Source organism: Nansenia antarctica, assembly GCF_963989245.1.
Source record: "Nansenia antarctica genome assembly, chromosome: 1".
Lineage (NCBI taxonomy): Eukaryota > Metazoa > Chordata > Actinopteri > Argentiniformes > Microstomatidae > Nansenia > Nansenia antarctica.
This window is the reverse complement of record NC_137674.1, coordinates 54838259-54860233: the sequence shown is the minus strand read 5'-3', so window position 1 is coordinate 54860233 and position 21975 is coordinate 54838259. Positions and strand designations below refer to the sequence as shown.

General features: G+C 41.0%; 1 protein-coding gene across 1 annotated transcript in view; it reads right to left on the bottom strand.

The window, feature by feature from the left end:
• Positions 1–5891: 5891 nt before the first annotated feature.
• Positions 5892–21975, bottom strand: part of LOC308151308 (voltage-gated delayed rectifier potassium channel KCNH5-like) — a gene marked incomplete at both ends in the record, with an annotated part of 81152 nt that continues 65068 nt past the window's right edge. The window contains 4 exons of the mRNA XM_080524156.1: positions 5892–7016; positions 11652–11848; positions 15038–15290; positions 18454–18653. Coding sequence (XP_080380282.1) covers positions 5892–7016; positions 11652–11848; positions 15038–15290; positions 18454–18653 — 1775 coding nt within the window. The remainder of the gene's footprint in view (positions 7017–11651; positions 11849–15037; positions 15291–18453; positions 18654–21975) is intronic.

Sequence of the window (21975 nt, the reverse complement as noted above, 5' to 3'; positions counted from 1 at the left end):
ACACACACACACACACACACACACACACCGTATCCCTACTAAATTATTCATTTGATGGTTTAACAAAATCTTTTGTTTTGGGTACATCATCTGTATTTTCTAAAGCACAGGTCAACATGTTGTCCGGTTCAGCCTGGCAGGAGCCATACTGCTGTTTGTATAAAAACCTCCAGGGGATCTACAGTCCCTTAAGCTCATATCTGACTCTGGATTTGGGAGGGGAGTTCTCACTCAGTGCTGGAGTTGGGCAGGTACACACACCAGCACAGAGTACCGGCACCTCAGATTTACTTTTGAGATAACTAGGCTCAGCTAATGCTGATCATCCAAAGCCAGTTTTCCAGTAACAGTTTTGAAGAAATCCTCAGACATTGTGACAAGAGGTTTACAGCACTACGTAAATACTATTGGTGTATCATTTTTGTTTTGATGCTATTTAACCCAACCATATTTAGTAAGGCCACCTATTGCAATACTGTGTGTGACCAGTACCATAATGCTATCACCTACTTGACTGTATTTATCTGTTTGACCAAAACAGCAGAGTTATATACACCGAAGAAATCCAGACAACCAATAGTATTGTAACACTGCATTGTGCACTACAGCATTATTTCATGTGGTTTCACAAATAGTTGTTCTTTTTGCACTTTGACCTGGGTATCTATGGCTAATGTTCAGTGGAATGATGCTGTAGTATTACAACCATGATCATACAAATGTGTGATTTTATGTAGTTGTTGATCTTTTAAAGATGTCAATTAATGTCTTAAACTATGTGATATTTACTTGTATGATCTAAACGTCTAGAATTGTATGCATCAGTTTGCATCAACCATCTAGCATTTAGTTACTGTAGAATTAGGACCAAATGTTTCAGTAATTATAGGTTGGATCAATCAGCAAAGCAGTCAATGGTAAAATTATGTGAGTAATGTCTGAAAGAGTTGTTTAGTTATGTGTGTGTTGTATTCTATCAATTGCAAATGTGTAAAACAAAGCGTCAAAGCAGTCACCACATTTTTACTGTTTTTTGTTGTTGTGCTGGCATGTCTAGCATTGATTCTAGCCTTTATGTTTTCCTTTGGTGTCTGCCAACATGAAGACCAAAGAGTTATTACTTCAAGTCAAGGAAGCCATTATTCGGCTGAAATATGAGAAACGGCCAAAACCTTAGGCTTGCAAAAATGTACAGTTTGGAACATCATCCAAAAACTGGAGAGCTCAGAAATCGCAAACAGTCTGGTAGGCCAAGAAAGACTACAGTGGATGACCGAAGAATGCTCACCATAATTAAGAAATCACTGTATAGACAGAAAATAGCATGCTATAACCTGTACATGTTAAAATGTACACAACACTGTTTTCGTTTTGAAGCATTTCCAATCCACCCCATACAGTATTTACCATATGCAAGGTATTCAAAGTAAATAAAAGTATTGATGTCCCTCTGCTCTTACCATGCTCTTAAGAGTCACTGTTTCCTCTCCAAGGTGTTTTGGTAAACATATGTTATGTTGCCGTTCTTAAGGAACGATGCTCCATTAAAAGTCTTGCAAAAGCATCGCTATTGGGGAACGAGGCCCCAGCTCACTGTAATGATAGCCAATGGAGCAAGTAGGATCTCACTATATAAAGCTAAAATGTATACATTTCGGATATAGCAGAGTTTTTGATTGACGGGTGGTTGAGCTAAATCGACAGTGATGCACTAAATCGATGGCAATGCAGTAAATGGCGATTTCTTCTTCTTCTTTTTTTTTTTTCATCGAGCCCCGGATGCCTAGGCCTAACAACGTCACTGTAGTGTACAGTACTGTAGTAGTGTTGTAGCGCATAGATGAGAGCAACGCATCTAGGTATTTTGCCCTTGCGTTATGCCCCTGCCCCTTTTTAGGTGAAAACAGTCCCTTTCGTTTGACTGGCGGTCAATTCAAAATCGAGGCCTTTGCCAATGTATTAGCATAAAATAAGAAAACGGTATTGGTTTTAGCTACTAGGAGCCCAAATCCGATGGCAATTATGTAAACAATTATGTAATGTGTATGTAATATAGAGAAAGAAATAACGAAATAGGGGTTGATGAGTGTCCTTTTCAGTCTGCCTCCATCAAAGTGGACGAACGACCCCACCCATTGGCCTGAGGTGTCATATCCTGACATATACAGTACAACTACCATATTGAATCTCCAGGTAATTAAGACACTTTATTTTGATGTTTTGGTCAACGTGACTAGCTCACTTGCCCCCCTCCACCGGCCCTAGTTTTGGCTATAGCTTGCTGTTCATTATGTTGATGATAAATTGTAGCTAGCTAGCTATAACCTCTTTGTATACTATATAAATATAAATATAACACTCTCAAATAGGGATTTACACACCAAGTCAAATGAAGGAACTACAAATCCCTGGAAGCACATTACGTTCTACACCAAGTGTTTGCCACAGCCGTACACGTATTGACTGGAACGGTCCCACAGTTTACCATTTCCATCCTCTCTGCGGATGGCCTGAAGCCACAGATATCTTCTTTTACTGGCCTTCGCTCTTTGGGGAAGTAAACAGGATTTTTTAAATTGTTTGATGTGCAAAATACAATGCAGCAGCTTTTAGGCATGGTGACACTCACCCAAAAGGGGCCATGGTTATTCTGGTGACAGGGAGGTGACATGACTGCTCTCATTTATACAAGCTACGCGTGGATGAGGGTGGATGAGCACAAATACTGCTTCAGAAAAAGAAAAAATAAGCATAAGAGTAAGCGTCAGTTACAAATAATTATGTGCCGACATTCAAACGTACAACCTATATACTTATATTATCTTATACTTATATCTATAGTATATTATTAACCACAGTTTCTAAAAGGACATTTAGTGAGTCTCCTTGCCTTGGGCAGAGGCAGCTATACTTGCCTATTAACAAAGATATGAACATTACAAATATCTATGATACGTATATGAATGGTCCTACATCAATGCCAACAACAGAAAAAACTGTTTGTCTGAAAATCTGAAAATAATGAACCATCCTTTAATAGTCTGAAATAATATCAAGATGCTATTTGGCTACATGCCCAAGAGCATACACATACAGTATTTTGTCAAAATAAGGAATGTGTGGTTTCATGATGCAAGAAATGTATTGATATGTATCATATGACTATGGTAACCATACAGTCTAATACTCATGCAAAGAATTTGAGGTAAACAATTAGCAACTTAACTTCCATAGTGTATTTATAACAACAAAAAACAAAGACGAAGAAGATGCTTTCATAGTCTGTGGAACCAGGTTTTGGAACAGCCGACCAGATATTTCAAAAAGAACATTGAGAACACTTTCAGTCTGGCTTTTATTTAAGGTAGCCTTGTATCTCCATTGTGTGTGTGAGTATTAATATATATTATTAGTGGGCTTGCATAGATGAACAATGTTATCACAACTGTATGACCAATGAATGAATGGCATGCATGAAAAATAGTTTTATTTATCAATTGACCAATGCAATCCAATCCACGTTTGGTTTTGGAGGGTGTAAATCTCTTGCTTGTGTTTGCCTTTGTTTAACAAACTAGCAATGTGCCAGCTGATTTTCATCAGAAAACACCTCCATTAATGATGTCCCTGCCATGTCAATGCAAACGGGTTGAATAGATCAGGGGCCTCATTTATAGAAAGTACTCAGATCAAATTTTGATCTTACCCGTCCCGTGTTGTACGTAGAAAACCACGTCAACGTAGTGATTTATACAATTTCAACGTGAGTCAATTTGACTGTGGAAACGATCGTAGCTCTACGTCGAGTATTGACCTTGCGTACGCACATTACCGACTGGTTATGCGGAGTTATTACAGGCATGTGAGCCCACTGCCTACTGTAAATGCAAGTGGCTCGTAATAAAATTAACAATGTTGTTACCAGCCGAGAAAATGAGTTTAATTCAAGATTTAAAAGGAAGTGATGTTAATGATTGTATTTCAGTCTTCCTTTATATCCCTCCGGAGCTGTCTATCTCCTCTTCAACATGCCTAGTGCGTTACCACAACGGACCTTGCCCGGCCACGCGCTAAATTATACTGGATTTTCTCCGGTGTCTGGGAGTTCGCAAAGGGTGTGAGCAGCCATATAAGAATAAGACCACCTGATAAGAATAAGACCATTATATTATTACAGTATAAGCAGCACTCGAGTAAATAAAAACAGTCAAAATCGCTGCCCTCTTTCCATACTTTGTCATTTTATCAATGAACGTGGTATTACTGCTATTTCAAGGTGCGGGGGGGCACGCACACATGCAACGACATTTTTACCAAGTTACTGACACTGAAGTCACTGACGCTGAGGGGATGCTAAAATTGTCCTCATATGATAAAATCCACCACCTCCCCTGATTTTCTTTTACAACTTGAGTACTGAGTATAAGCATGTGCCTGGTTAGTTGTCATGATCAAACGTTACAAATGCAACTTACCGAGAAGCCACCCTTCTCTGCCCTCTCCCACTTCCAGACGAACGCCTACCCTATATTATAGCACTTGTCTTAATTCAGCCGCTATAATTGAGCCGCTATCACAGGCGTTAATACAAACCTCATTCACCTGCTTTCATTTTACCTGCGTTGGTATTTATAGAAGGAAGCACGTACGCAACTTTAAACCTTCTCAGCCCGTTTTATAAATAATGCTTACGTCCGTTTAGAAACATTTGCTTACGTGAAAGTCAAAGATGACGTTCAAGTACTTTTTTATAAATGAGGCCCCAGAAAATTGCCATCTTTCAGTGGTAACAGGAAATATTTACGTAGGATCAAACTAACAATTTAGATACTAACAAGAAACATCCAAAAGCATCCAAACACCTTTTCCCCTTGATATAACTTGGTTAAATAAATGAGGACCATTCCATTTGTCTCCCTTGAACTCCAGCAGATGCATGCAAGTCCTCTATATACATACTCCACATAGGCTCTGTATCTTTGTAAACATTTTGTATAAAATATTATTATAGTATATGAAACTGAGGGGGAATGTGTGGTTGGCACTCTCATTGTAATAAAAAACTACACTGACCAGCTAAGCGAGTTTAGAACACCAATGTTTGGTCTGGAAGCATAACTAATCATAATTGTTTTTGAAGTGCTATTCAAGAAACTAAGGCACAGATTTAATCAACCAATAACGTCCAATAACTTAAACTTTAAATAAATTCAATAAATGCATGTAGTCTCTCGCAAAAACATAGGTCACAAAGACAGGTGAACCAACAACAAGTGCTGCTAACACAAGTCAACTTTTTCTTTGTTTTGGGGGGGGGGGGGGGCAATGGAGCAAGGCAACCATGGCTGGGAGGCTACTTTGCCCAACTTATATTAAGGGAAGTAACAATGCCCCAATCCTTTCCAATAGTGAACCCTAAATCCAAGTAGAGATGAATTATGGATATTTTAGCCAAAATTAGACACACATGTTGGCTGATTCTAGGCCTTGTAGGAAGTACATATTATTTTAAATTAAAGCTCTTCACTCGCATTAGCTGTTTGTGCTCAGTATAGAGAGCCCATAGTCTGGACTCCAGAGGAAAAGGCTTAACAGACTCACAACCCTGAATGTGCATTAACAAGTCAAAAACTGTCAAATCCCTGGGCTACTGTACTGGAGGTACTGTGAAAAGTATATCTTAAAATATTTTCTGCATGCAGTCAACTGCATTCATGTAATAAAAGCAATTACAATCCAGGTTTCCTTGGCAGGCCAGAATCCAGCTGGACATGCAAGTGTGTATTTACATGGAGACTATTTTCCTTCAAACATAGTTTTCCTTTTAAGAAGAAGACATGAGAACTGAAATAAGACCAAATAAATACATATCAATGTTTTTCCGCTCCCATTCAAAATGGCCCATTGTCTATATCTGTGTCCGGGGTGACAGGCCTGGACACCGTGAAAATATCCTGGCATTTGATTCTCATCTTGGGGGTGGAGGTCAGTGGCAGTGAGGGCCTCCTCTTCTCTGAGAGCAATTTCAGTATCTCGCTCACCTGGACCTCAAGTGCCAACAAACGGCCACTCAACATCTGGATATCCCCCTTCAGCTCCAGTTTGGCATCCTGGAGTGTGGCGTGGAGCAGGGCCTGTTCGGCCTGGGGCTGGAAGGTGTGACCCAGCTTTCCCTCGCTGCCGACCCCGGCACCGGGTTCGAATGAGCCTCTGCCTATCGGGCTCCTCTCCATGGGACTCCTCTCATAGGGGCTGCGTGTGTCTCCCGCCCTGTCGATCCGCAGATCACTCTTTGTAATGCCACTGTCACACGAGTCTGTCTTGTGTAGAGTGCTATCTTCTTCTCCGCCCTCTCCTGCACTGCTGCTGCTGCCACCACCCCCGCTCATATCCCCACCTTCCGCATCTTGACTTTTGCTGTCCTCAGTCAACTGTTCCGAGGACTGGGACCCGTCTCCCCATTCTTCTTCTTCTTTCTGTAGCTGCCTTTCTTGCTCCATGGGGCCTGATGGCAGTGGCACTGTAGAGGCATTTCTAAACCGCATCCACCCTCGACCAGCCCTTCTGCCACCACCCCTGGGCTGTACTGGGCTTGTAACGGTCAGACAGTTCTGGTCCACCACACCAAAGCTGGATTTGAGGTCCATGTCCTCTTCATTGCCAGAATGGACAAAGGCCAGGGGGCTCGGCAAGGGGGTGATCTCAGAGACGGTAACCACACTGAACTCACTGCCAGCACTCCCTCCACCCATGCTGGGTGTGCCATTTTGCATAGGGGTGCCATGCTGGAGCTGCAAGGGGTGGGTCTGGCACTGTGGGTGAGGGTAGTGGAGGGATTCCACCTGTAGCCTGCTGTGGTCCAGACTAGGCTGCATGCGACTGTCCTTCTGCTGCTTGAACTTCTGGAAGAGCTTGCGGACTGGGTGGTCGACAGGAATAGATAGCGTCACTTCATTCTTCTGGCGTCGGCGATCCTCCTCCTCCTTCTTCACGTCAGAGATCTTTCTGAAGATTATCTGTGGAGATATTGAGAAGTTGAGACATATCTGTGCATGTGAACAGTCTGGTAAATCTACATCTACATCCACAATGAATGGACTCAAGGACTGGAATTGTATCACTAGGAAAAGCTTTATTTTACTTTACAACCCACTCATGATGCCTTCGTAACAACATCAGAAACATCATGACACATTGCTGGATTTTATGACCCAAGCATTGTGACAGTTGATAACAGCAGCTGTTGTGATGCACACTATTATGTCCTCATGTCCTATTCCTCATTTTGTGTATGGCTTGTAAAAAAACAAATGTTATACCATAAAACCTCCCCAAACTCTAAAACTGTGATAGACAACCTTTCATTCACAATCCTCATAGATATCCTAAAGACAAGTTTATATTTCCTTCCTGAAAGACAAATAATTGATCATGTGCAATATTGTTGTTCCTCTGCGATAATACAAGTCATTTCAGTCCAACTTTAATTGAAATGACCATTGAACAATTGTCACTCCTGCAGATTGTAATGTTACTTTTGTTTTTATTTTAATTTATTATGCACATGGATCTCAGGTTAGGATTGGCCACACAAAGCAAGCTACATTCCAGCTGGACAATAATAACAGAGAGTGTTGTTGTCAGAATGCCACCAGAAGTGGCAAAACTGAGGTAGAAATCAACAGCACTTTTTCAATTGAGAATGCTTCAGACACACGAGACGCACTTGAAATATGCTTCTACTGCAGGAGCTTGCCTCACTGACATTCCTGTTCCACGACGGTGTAGCATGTCTTCTTGACGACAGTGAGTTTGTTCCAACTGCGGCTAATGGGCCATGAGAAAAACAGATACAATTTGGCCGTAAGGCGTAATGCATTCCCAACGCATACCCTTTCTCTCCTTCTACCTTGACCTCCTTTGACTCGGCATTAGCGCACTGCCTGGTAAAGCTTTGATCATATACAGTATTAATTAGATGGTGTTAATTAGTGGTCCAGGGGCCTCATTTATAAAAAAGTACTTGAACGTCATCTTTGACTTGCACGTAAGCAAATTTTTCTAAACGGACGTAAGCATTATTTATAAAACGGGCTGCGCTCGTTTAGAATTGGGTACGTACTAAAGTCTATAAATACCAAATATACTTGAGAATGAACTTTGTATTTACGCCCTGTGATAGCGGCTCAATTATAGCGGCTGAATTAAGCCAAGTGAGCGGGAGAGGGCAGAGAAGGGTGGCTTCTCGGTAAGTTGCATTTGTAACGTTTGATCAAGACAACTAACTAGGCAAATGCTTATACTCAGTACTCAAGTTGTAAAAGAAAATCAGGGGGGATGGTGGATTTTATCATATGAGGACAATTTTAGCATCCCCTCAGCGTCAGTGACTTCAGTGTCAGTGACTTGGTAAAAATGTCATTGCATGTGTGCGTGCCCCCTCGCCCATAGCATTTTACTCAATATGCGCAAAACTAAATGTTGAAATAGCAGTAATACCACGTTCATTGATAAAATGACATACGGGATGGAAAGGGGGGATGGCAGTTTTAGAAGGGGGATGGTGTTGACCGTTCTTATTTCAGGGGGGATGCCAACTTTAGTGCTGATGACTAACCAGGCAAATGCTTATACTGTAATAATATAATGGTCTTATTCTTATCAGGTGACATTGAAAATATGGCTGCTCACTCCCAGACACCGGAGACACCGGAGAAAAATCCAGTATAATTTAGCGCATTAGGCATGTTGAAGGGCATGACAGCTCCGGAGGAATATAAAGGAAGACTGAAATACAATCATAAACATCAGTTCCCTTTAAATCTTGAATTAAACTCATTTTCTCGGCTGATAACAACATCGTTAATTTTATTACGAGTCACGTTCACTTTGCATGAATTACAGTTTAGGCAGTGCGGCTCACATGCCTGTAATAACTCTGCATAACCAGTAGGTAATGTGCGTAGTACGCAAGGTCAATACACGACGTAGAGCTACGATCGTTTCCACGGTCAAATTTGATCTAAGTACTTTCTATAAATGAGGCCCCAGGCCCTTTGCTCAATGCCATGGGCAGCCCAGCTTGATGAACTGCAACGGACATGCACCGGTAGTTGGCTCTTAGGTTTAAAACAAAAAAAGCTCTAGAAACCATTTGGGATTTCCGTCCTGTTTATTTAAATCTTGCCACAATAGAAACCTGAGGCATATCACTATGTTAATTCATGTTAAAGAGTTGTGTTTCCCAGTGTATTCATCTAAACATGGAGGCCACTACACCATTTACATTACATTTATATTTTTGGCATTTAGCAGACGCCTTATTCCAAAGCGACTTGACGGTAGGGTAGGTTTATCTGCACTGAGGTCACTACAACTGTGCTGGTCAACAGACATCATCTTTGTGAGGCATTTAGTCACTCGACAGGTAAAAATAGAGCAATGCGCAGCACCTCCCCCCCCCCCACCACCCCCATGCACTGCAGTCACATGTCACCTCTCATCGCCTCATGTACAGAATACACCCAGTCCTCTAGCACTTCAAATTATTCAACTGCCACTTTTTTTGCCACTGCTTCAGAGGTTGAGAGAGTGAAACACAATTGGTGTGAACATCAAGGAACATCTGAGCAAAGCCACCTGAGCAGTTTGCAATACACATGCATTAAATAGTACTGCCTAACCTAACCTAGCCTCTAGCATCCTGAAATGGATTCCATCAAGTGCATTCCTCGAAAGGTCCATCCTCCTGATCTATAGAAAAGGACTGAATCAACTCAAAACGACCATAAGATTATATTACTTATCAGCAGCAGACCATTGATCACACAGAAAACACACACACACATCATGCGTATAGTGCTAAAAGACAAAGCATGATGGTTAAACACATAATTGTTACCACATCACAAACACAGCTCGTCAGTCTCAATCTTAGCCTTGGCGGGTTTGCCTGGGGGGAATAGGAACATTCTTATTCTGCTCTCAAAGCTCTCTGACACACACACACACACACACACACACACACACACACACACACACACACACACACACACACTTTGAGAGAACCAACGTTTTGAGGGTTGAGTGTCTTGGGCACAAGGGCACAATGGTAGGAAGTTGAACCTGTGATCTGAGCCTGGCAGTCCTCTGGTAGCTCAGTCCCACTTTCTTATAGCCCTTTGCCCAGGATTCAAACCAGCTACCTTCCGACTTCAAATCTCTGTCCTGTCTACTGCCCCTGTACCTGGTACAAAAGTGTACTGCATTTAACAGTCTTAATACTGTGTAATTATTTGGTAACAATTGTTTTTTTTCATGACATTATTCAGCTAAATCTTTATCGTCTTGGTAACAATTGGCATTCTATGTAGTTCTATACAATGAACACAAGCAATTAAACTGTTTCCATGTAGTTTCGAAGTAATTTCCGGGAATACAAGGGACTTTAGAATACATAATTACCCAGAGCTGTCTACCATGGCTCACTCATGCAGGATTTATGGGTCTTTATAATAAAGATAATAAAAATATATACATATTTAGAAACCCAGTTCAATTAAGATGCCCCGTCAGTTTCACACTGTAAACATTGTGTTGAGGACATTAATCCATACACAAATAATAGTATTATTATCTATTAATAATAATATTATTATCCTGCATTGATTGAATTGGGGTTTTCTGAATTGAACCTCCCGGAGAGCTCCTGAAATTGCATCCTACTGGTTGGTTTTCTCCCAGAGAAGTAGAAAACCTGGGTGGCATATGAGCAACCTGTACAATGAGTTTCTAGGTGGAAATGTCATTGTTACCTATTTCTGAGACGCAAAATCTCATTAAAGAATTGTTCTTTGAAGTTGTTCCACTTCAAAAGCACTGTATTCATTTTGGAGTGATGACTTCACCAACCGGTAGCTACACATTCCAGAGAACCAAACAAACATACCATAGCCATCCTCTATGTCCACTTTCCTTTCATTCTAGGCTTTCTCCATAGCAACCGGAAATCCGACTGTGATCTGAGTCTGATTTTGTGTTCCCAACTCCTAGTGTGTGTATGTAACAGGCACAATCCGTCCGCCCAAGGCTGGCTTTAACCCTCTTTAACCCCCCAAGTTTTTTGTCATGCCATTTCTGCTTTATTGGGATAGATACAGTAGAGAGATTGACAGGAAGGATGGGCGAGAGAGGGGAGGGATGACATGCAATATACAGTATGTACGTGCTTAGTGTGCTACGCCACTAAGCACCCTGTGAACCTGAGATGATGGCCCCTCTCTCAATTGTTAGAAATGGCATCCTCCTACCCTTTCTGATCCAGAAACTGAAAAGTGGTTGCCGTTATGTGACGGCAGCTGGTGACAGGGGGCAACTGACTTTTATTCCGAAAAATATGTTGAAAATCAATGACATGCTCGCTAGTCAAGCCAAAAATATTGCATTGCAATGGATTCGGTGAGTAATCCCCACTACTACGTAGTTAACTACAACACTACTTAACATTGTTAGCAGGCTCACAAGTTTGGTAGAAATGTGATGCAGTTCCTAGACTGTTTGTGTGTGTGTGTGTGTGTGTGTGTGTGTGTGTGTGTTTGTGTGCGTATGCGTGTGTGTGTGTGTGTGTGTGTGTGTGTGTGCATACTCCTTACCCGTTTGCGCAGATTGCAGGTGAGGTACAAGTTGCGGGAGAAGGAGTTGGCAAATGCTGTGTAAAACTCCAGCACCTTGAGCAGAGCATCTCTCCGGATGACATGAAGGTCGCAGTAAGTGAGAGCGCGCACGTTAGCACAAGCGTGTGCCAGTGTGGCTTCCTTCCAGAAGACATCCCCAAACACGTCTCCTTTACCTGAAAGGGAAAGGTGAGAGGAAAGGGTTTATTTGGTTAGAAACACACTTAACGATGCCTTGAAATTGTTTGAAAGAGCTTAGGTCATACAGTAGGTCAGTTAAAGAGTTAAAGGTTCATGCCTGTGCGACAATATCGCTGGAGTACCATGGCAGTAAACTGGTCTTGTCCAAACATTTTATTTTAGGTGTTTCAACTCGGCATTAAAACCACCAGGGGGCAGTAATTATAATGGTTAGACTTGTTGTGAAACAGTACGGTAGGTAGGGGTTTAAGGGGTACAGGCCGACATTTCAGTGGCGTACGTCAAAGTCCCATCGGGAGAGTAGGCCTATAGCAGCTGGGGCTAGACTGAGGATTAGCAGGGAGAGTAGGCAGGGAGAGTAGGGAGAGTATAGCAGCTGGGGCAGCAGGGAGAGAAGGCAGGGAGAGTAGGGAGAGTATAGCAGGGAGAGTATAGCAGCTGGGGCTAGACTGAGGGACAACAGGGAGAGTAGGCCTATAGCAGCTGGGCTAGAGGAGGACTCTCTACAGGAAGGGGCAAAGCAGGCTGTACTTCCTGAGGCGGCTTAGATCCTATAGCAGACTGCTGCGCATGTTCTACGAAACAGTGGTGGCTAGTGCAACATTCATTGCTGTTGGGGGCTGGGGCGGAGGCATTGCTGCAGGTGATGCCAACAAACTAAATAAGTTGATTAGGAAGGCGGCCTCTGTTGTAGGAGTGTGTCTGGACAGCCTGGAGGAGGTGGTGGAGAGGAGGATGAGGTCCAAGATCTGTAACATCCTGGGGAACCCATCCCACCCCCTGCATGAGGAGGTGATCAACCTTAAAAGCACCTTTAGTGGCCACCTCATCCCGCCAAAGTGCTTGAAGGAGTGCTTCAGACAATCTTTTTTTTTTTTTTTAACAACGCTCTTAATATGGGTAGCTGTATTTCTCTTTTAGTCTGTGCCATACTGTTGTGTCCATTCTCTTTATTCCCTATTTCTATTCTATTTCTATTTATTCCCTATTTTTATTCATGATCTATTATGTGTCTTTTATCCCCCATACTCTTTTAAATCTTGCTGCTGTGAGAAAGTAATTTCCTCTCGGGGATAAATAAAGAACTTCAACTTCAACTAGACTGAGGGACAGCAGGAAGAGTAGGCCTATAGCAGATCAGCCCTTCTTTGTGACCAGTGAAAGTAAGCCATGTGAAAGTATGTCCTGTTGACATGTTTTTATTCATATAGTTATGTAGGCTACAGCCTAACATACAAAACTCACAACTGTTAATCTATAAACAAATTGTATCCGAGTCATTTGTAATTGCCTAACTGTCTGTATTTCACTGTTCTTTTTTGCCCCTATCCGTCATATCATGTATCACGTTGGCTACAAAGAATAACTTTCATATACTGTAAGTGGCATAGCATTGCTGTAGCCTTGAACAGTTCTTGATATGTGTGACAATCATGATCTGTAGGCAACATATTTTGCCGCAGCTCTTGTGTGTGCTTGCTTGAGTTCAGCCTACACAAGCTCAAATCGTTTCCCATTAACAAAAGTGTGACAATCTGTCTAACCACTATTACCTGATGTAATGTGGTCTAGGGCAGTCAGGCAAACACTGGCCCACTATACCTCTCCCCCAGCTGTCATCAGCAATAATGATTTAAAATAGTAAAAGAACAGCTGTCTTGGTGTCATCCATAGACTAACTGACCTGACTTAAGGCAAGTTAGTTGCTTTCTCACCCTTTCAACCTCGAAACTTTAGCACAATGCCTGTCACGCAACACAACAAATGTCCTCTAGCACAAGTTGTTCTAGATCTAAAATCTGGGATAACATTGCAGCAAGTTTTTATGGTGACTCATTAAATGCAGTCATCAAAGTCAGGTTTAAGCAAGCATGGGAGACAGTCAGTGTAACTCATGATGCTGTTTGTTATGTCTGCAGTCTCTGGAACTCACTCATAGTTGTCTCTAAGAAGCACCTTGTGGGAGTCTAACGACCATTAATTAAGTCATTTTCCATAACTCTTCTCCACCAACAAGTTCCAAGAATATGATTTACCTTAAAGACTGAGAAATTATAACCTACATTATAGAAAATGCGAGACGGTCTTGAGAATAAGACACCAGTGTTGTTTGTCTGAGAATGCCAAAAAAGCGATTGTTTGTCTTACCTCTACACTATTTGGCTTGCTCAGAAACAAAAATGCAGAGTTGTATTGAAGAAAATGGAAATCACATCTACTTTAGCTTTATGATGTTGTAATATTCTTTTACAATGTGCAATGTGGCACATTTGTTACATGCATTTTAGCTTTTAGGTCATTTGATTGGGAATATATTTTAATTTACAACAACCTGGGGAATAGTTACTTTGAAAAAGCATTTCAACATATAAATAGACATGTTGTGGCAATTCATCTAAAACGATGAGAGTTACAGAGTTACTCCCTATCTTCTGCCGTAGACTGAAGATCCATCTCTTCAGGCTACACCATAACTGTCCCTCCTGAGACATCTTCTACCCCTCTGTACTGTTTCCCCAGTGTCAACCTTTTTTTCTAGCACAATGACTGCCAATGGCCCCAGGCCTGAGCATAGATTACTTTTTCCTGCTATGACTGATGGATAGATGATTCAAATGTATTTGTTGTAAGTCACTTTGGATAAAGGCATCTGCTAAATGCCAAAAATGTAAATATAAATGTATTGTTGTTAGTTGTAAATGGCTCAGTAGAGGAACAGATCACATGATGAAGAACGTTTAGTGAAGAGCACCGTGTTTGTTTCCAAACACAATATCTAGTGTGGAGGTGGAGCACGCCTTTACCTACCTATTTACAGTTTTGTTTATTTACAAAAATGTCCATGTATTTGCTGCTATTAGAAAACATAGAATATGTATGTTTTCAAATGTTCAGAGTAGCCAAAGATGGCAGCAAAGTCTTTAAGTTTTGTAAGTGACTAGGTTTTCTTTTGTGCATTGAGGGTCTGATTCATTAAGCATTTTTTTCCCCAAAAGAAATTAAGCATATAAAAAATATATTATAATAAAATGTTAAGAAAGAGAAGGAGAAATGTAAATAAACATTGAAAGTTTTGTTCTTGGTGTTTTATCCTATATTGAAAAAAAATATTTAAATAGGAATCAGGCCCTGAGAAGGAAAAATGTCGACCAATAGGTGCTTACCCAGTATGGCTATGACCTCATCGTCCTGAATGACCTCCAGTGACCCGGATACTACAAAGCAAAGGGTGTCCACGCTTTCGCCAGCGTGGTATATGAGGTCTCCTGGGGCGCAATGTGTGGTCTGAAACTCAACGGCCAAGGAGCGCAGACAGCCGTCACTGGCCAGCCGAAACGCTGGGTGCTCATTGAAGACCTGTCTGTTGAGGTGGACACAAATGTCTGCTCGCATGTCTTTGGGACAGATGGACAGGACCTGAGGGGGGGCAACAATGGGAACATGAGCACAATGTGGTCACACCTTAAAAGTGGAGTAAAATGATTATCTGAACTGGATGGTTGAAACCGATCATTGACAGTGCAGATATATATATATAAAAAATGTTTTAGTAATAGTGAAAAATCCCTATAAATATCATTAGAGAGCTTAGATTAATGATGAACCAAACATGCTCAAGGCATGTCTGTCATACAGTATAGTGTCTGAGGACCCTAGATGAATCATCATCACAGTCACTTCTAATTGGATCCAGATAGAGCTAGAGACGTTAAACAATTCCACAGTAGAGGTTCCACATTTGTTTAGTTTTTCTCCAGAAAAAGTGTTTGGGAGTGAATCCAAACAGCTATTAAAACCCCCACACTTAATCACCCACTGGATTTATTGATCTCTACCGGATATTCCTCCCAGTCCATCAGCAGTCTGCAAACCTAATGGAGTCGAATGAGAACGTCAACGGGACAAAGCTTTATGTCCAATGAATCGATAATGGTCATTCTGTTTGATATACACCTCCTCAGCGTAGACAGTAGATCGAGACGATGGATCAAGACATTCTGACTGCTACAATTACGTTTAATAAGAGCATGTTAAACAAACAGCTTTGTTTAGTTATGTCATTTAAGTTTCATCGCAAAAAACAATGATTTTACCACAGAGGCCACAATCAAAGCCAATTCCAACAAGCTACGCATTTACAGTATTAGTCTGCACAAACTACACTATATGTCTCTGTGATCTCGGCCTGAGACATTATAATGCGTTGTAAGTTTAAACAGCAATTTCATTATGTATTGACCTTCACATTTCTTCAGATCATGTATGTAATTGTCAATGTGATATTATAACTATGATCATGTGCTGTGATTATTCCAATATACAGGAGACCAAGAAAGGTGTCTCCCAATCTCCTTGTCAAATGGTTTGGCCCCAACACTATAAAGCAGGGGTCGGCAACTAAGTTTGGCCTCGGGCCAAATTTTTCTGAGCCACTAGATAGTGGGCCACAACATAATCAAAGGTCAAAGTGATCTCTGAATCCATGACATAACCTGCCCTATCAACTGTTTTAAGCAGAATAAACACATAATCATATTTGACAAGCATTTATCCCATTAGAAAAAATTATATATTTTTTATTTTTATGTCATGGATTCAGAGAGCACTGTAATGCTCTCTTTATTATTTAGGCTATTACACGGCTCTAAAATACTCGATTCTGATTGGACAATCGCTCGTTGTGAACGAGCTACCGGTGAATTATTTCTCCTTTGGCCCGGTCGTTTTCTACCCCCCCCCTAAACAAGAAATAGTTTATTGTGTTTATTTTCAACAGTTGCTTAAAGTTTAGACCATAATGTTCACAAAACAACGCCAGTGCTCCCGCGCCACAGGGAGCCTTTAGGCGTGCGTGCATCAAAGTCAGAGGAGCGCATTTCGGGAACTTGTTGACACACAGTTGAGCTGTTGTTGAGCTTGATTCTTTCTTTTTATTTCCACCATTGCAAAGAACATGTATGATACTGAGAAGGATATGAGGAGATATTAGCTTTGATAATGATGGTCAAAAGGTCAGACGTCGAGAAGATTCATCTGACACAGAGAGCAGCCACCATGTCGCCTCTCACAAGATTAATTATTCATGTCGTTGGTAAGTAGCCGTGTAATAAGCGGGATAATGTCGGTCATTATCGAAAAATAAGAGCCCGACAGTGCGTTCGGAACCCCGAGGCGAAGCCGAGAGGTTTCGTAAAGCACTGAAGGGATTTGACCGGCTGGCCATACTTTATCCTTTACATAGCAGACTCCGCATTCCCCATTTACAAATGTGTTGGTCCTACTTTTAGAGTTCACTGCATGTAGGCTAGACATTTTTTGGTTGTTGTAATATAGGCTGCTTTAGTCGCAGTAGCCATGTTTTGATTGATGTAATATAGGCTGCTTTAGTCGTAGGCTATTTAGTTAAGTCCTCTCAAACACCCGCTCCCGTGACCACATCACTCCTGTCCTCCACTCTCTCCACTGGCTCCCCATTAAAGAACGTATACAATTCAAAGTCCTCATCCTCACATACAAAGCCCTCCATAGCCTGGCCCCCCCTTACCTGACTGACCTCCTTCTCCCCCACCGCCCTACCCGTACCCTCCGATCCTCATCCATTGTTCCCCTCACTGTCCCACCCTCAAAACTCAAAGGCTTCGGTCACCGTGCCTTTTCACGAGCTGCACCCCGCCTCTGGAACTCTCTCCCTCAACCACTCAGAGACTCACCCTCACTCCTCACTTTTAAATCCCACCTCAAAACCTACCTGTTCTCCCATGCCTACAGCCTCCCCTACCCCTAACCACCTCCCCCCCCCCTACCACCCCCCCCCCCCCCTCCCCGTTCGCTGATTCTGTGTTCCATGTGTCCATGTTGCTTGCTGTTTTTGTGTTTTCCGTATCTCCTGTATTGTCAGCGTCTTTGAGCCTCGGAAAAGCGCTATATAAATGTAATGAATTATTATTATTATTATTATTATTAAATACAGTGTGAAGCAAATCCCGTCCGTGCCGCTGGCGCTGTCCATGGCGCTGTCCATGGTGCTAAAAGTAAGAATGTATTTCCCACATGAATCATCCTGATGGTGAACCATTTCCCGGGACGGTTTATGTCGGCATTTCCCGGGACATGCCAGCATAAACCGTCGACTTGCTAGCATGTACCAAGTCGACGGTTTATGCTGGCATGTCCCGGGAAATGCCGACATAAACCGTTTTCCCACATGTACCGTAACATATATATGTGGGAAAACTAGGGTTAGGGGCTACGTCGACTTGGTACATGCTGGCATGTCTAACCCTAACCCTAACCCTAACCCTACCCCTAACCCTAACCGTAGCACCCTAGCACCTAACCCTAACCCTAGTTTTCCCACATGTACCGTATTCCCACATGTACCGTAACATATATATATATATCGAAATAATCTTCCGGGCCAAATATTATTGCTGGTGGGCCAACAATGGCCCGTGGGCCGCCTGTTGCCGACCCATGCTATAAAGAATTTGTTGATTAATCTCTCTGATTAATGGATTTATCGGCATAGCCTAACACTAATCATTATCAGCATTATAATAATTACAGTATATCAACTTACCCTGTCTGTGTCAATGCCTTTGGACATAGCCCAGGTAGAAACAATGTAGTCCATGACCCTTTCGCTCAGTCCTTTGGGCACCTGGTAGAGCTTGAGAAAGTCGCGAACATTGTTGAGTATCTCGTGGTAGCGATTAGTGTTGGTGTACATCTGCTGGAAGATGGTGGTGACATTCCCAAAAATGGTGGCATACAGTAAAGCTGGAAGACAAGATAGGTAGAGAGTAGGGTTATTGGTGACACAGATAGCAGGAATGTCATTACACAAAACAATTTGTGAAATGCTCAATGTTGTGTGGTGGATGTGGTGTCAATGAGCTGTGTCTCTAGCTTTTAGCATTGCGAAACAACACTCATGAAGCATGTACGCAGCACAACCAAGTCTGTTTATTGAGTTTAAAATGTGTAACATATCAGACTGCAAAGTAGCCATGTGCTGGCATTTCTTGGAGAAAAATATCTTTCCAAAGAAATGCTTTGTAGACTGAAAGCCTCTGTCCGCTTCAGCATTTTACGCCTCTGTCCTCTCTCCCTGTTTACAATAAAATGCTGGTCTTTCCCCCTCCCTCTTCCACCCCATCACAGCACACCAAGCCATGTTGCCATGGGAACCCTTTACCAAAATAGTTTCCTAAAATACTGTAATTGTCATTTTGCTCCCAATAAGAAAATGGGGAGATATTATATGGGGAGACGAAGCAAATGCTGCAATTCAATGACAGTTTTAAAGGGGCAATCAGGGATTCAAACAACAACAAAGCATTTTTCCCACCACTTGTTTTGGGAAGGAGCTGAGGGATGGGGCTGGAGAAATGTAAATACTCTAAACCTTAGACGGAGCTACGGCTGCAAGGACTAACTGATTAGTTTTAACCTTGTTTTGAAGCTATACAGTGGTTTTACATTGTACAATGACGTCATGTTGTGAGCCTGTTGGATATTAGTTAACAAGGTGAAATTACGTTCAGATCGTCCTGGTTGAACCTACACTTAAGCTAAGTTTATGTAATGGTCCTGACTTTCATTACAACATAAACATAGAGGCAATTATAGTACACCATATGAATGGACATAATCGCTTCAGACAACATTTCATATCTACCCAATAAGCTTTGTAATTATGATGGGATTATTGTGTGCTCGATAGTAATCGATTAGACAGGCTTTCAGTGGTTTCAGTGCAGCCCCTGAACACAGAAAGGCCAAATAAATATTTTGTGAGCAATGTGCTGCAGCTTTACTAAAGCTGAGCATTAAAAAAAATCACTGATTCCTAGAGAGAGAGAGAGAGAGAAAGAGAGAGCAAGAGAGAGAGAAAGCTAAATAAAAATACTGCAGTGATAGTGCTACAGCTCTGGAAGACATTTCTCTGGTTTTACTATTTATAGGTATGTGTTTGAGTAAAATGAAAAAAAAAAAAAAAAACAGTAAACTACTGAAAACATTTCTGCCAAAAAGAATAAAATATTGTCATTTAGAGCATTTATTTGCAGAAAAGGACAACTGGTGAAAATAACCAAAAACATACCTTGAATAATGCAAAGAAAACAAGTTAATATTCATTTTTAAACAACACAATACTAATGTTTTAACTTACAAAGAGTTCAGAAATCAATATTTGGTGGAATTACCCTGATTTTCAATCACAGCTTTAAGACATCTTGGCATGCTCCATGCACCAGTCTTTCACATTGCTATTTGGTAATTGTATGCCACTTAAAATTTCAAGCAGCAAGCTTTGTTTGATGGCTTGTGACCATCCAGTTGGCATGGTCAATAGTTTTTTTTTTTAAATTTCAATTACTTTTGAGGTACTACTGTTTTTGCCATCCAGCTGGTTCTATTGCAATGGGATAGTGATGATCACAGTGATGATGATTATACTTTTCCTTGTTAAATAAAAGATTCGGTTCAGGTGAACTAACTAATCAGTACCTCACTAGGTAGAATGAGGTGTGCCTGTGTTCAACAGAAAACATGTATGCTGATTTAAGAAATGTTTTGAGTGGTCTCTTAATTTGTTCCAGAGCTGTATAGTATTCCAATAGCAGTTTAAAGGTTATGTGTTGGGCTGTTTATCTTATCATAGGTCAAGGTGTTGCTGTTACTTGATGGATTACTAGAGCATATAGAATAGAAGCACTGTGCACCTTGGTTGCAATGCATTTGGTCTTCAATTTCTGCTGTATTCTAGGTGCAAGCTGTGCTATAGTGATGGGAAGTCTGGTTATTTTTACTCAATTGGTTGAATTCATTCAATTGAAATAATCAGATTGTTTATTGAAGCACTTGCCATTTTCTGACAAAAATCATCTCTACAAATCATGACATCTCAATTACCTGATTGTCATGGCATATTGAGGTAGGCCATTAAGGCCATTAATGCCATTAATTTCAGCATGAAAAAAAGGACTAATTCACTCAGAAAGGCGAATCGACTCACTCAAATCACTAAAAGGAAAAGCCTTTCAAAAGGCGAAATGAACGATTTGTTCATGAACTGCACATCACATATTGTATTCATATCAGATACAGTAAATGAGTAAATTGTGAGGTGGGTTTTGACATGTGTTGCTAAATCAAGAAAAACAAGCACATAAGGCATTTATAAGTCATATTCTTTGAGAATCAAAATAATGAGCCGTCCTCCGATTTCTACCTTGCAGCCCAATGCCCCAAGTGCTCTATACATCAAAGTGAAACTTAACAGTACTGCTGTTTCAAAAGTCAAAGCTGATAAACTAGGGATTCTGTGGCTGGATGAGTGAAAACAGTGATTAAAATCATAGATTAGATTTGTACAAACTATACATTGTTGTGATATCCCATCGCTCTTTAAAGTTGGACTAACATTACATGACTGTATTATGCATCCACATTTTCTCAGTGGAACAACAATGTTGCACAAAATCCAGTATGAAAAAATAGATACATATACAGTATATATTTGGGTATGCAGCAGTTCTATCTGTTTGAGAAATGAAGAAATAGTTTTGAACATATTTCAAAATGTTGCCTGGCAACCTTATAATCACATTTGTTTTTCTTCTTCAGCCCAAAAGTAATGGAAATTCTTACTTACGGTAAGTTCTGGACAACAACTTTTACTTCTACCTCTGCCCATAGGGTTCGGCGGTATAAAGGTAACACGGTTTCACGGATGTGAAAATGTCCATGGTTAGCTTTTTAATACCGTCATAACATTTCTACTCCATTAACTATTAAACTGCCAACTAAACAAATGGTTTAGTCACTTTTTCATATTGCTTATCTGTTATTCATTTTAGTTTTTGAACTTTTTGAGACGTTGAAAAAACAGGATGATAGGCGCGACAGCCGAAATGTACACAAATCTGACCAGGGAATTAACGCTTAATGCAGTATCGTCATTTCATAAAAAAACATTCTAATGTTTTTTTATGACAACCTGTTTTACAATTAAATGCTAGAGAGTCATATGTTGAAGTGATTTTAGCTTCATATGGTTGAAGTATTGTATATTTTATAACTATGTTAATGTGTG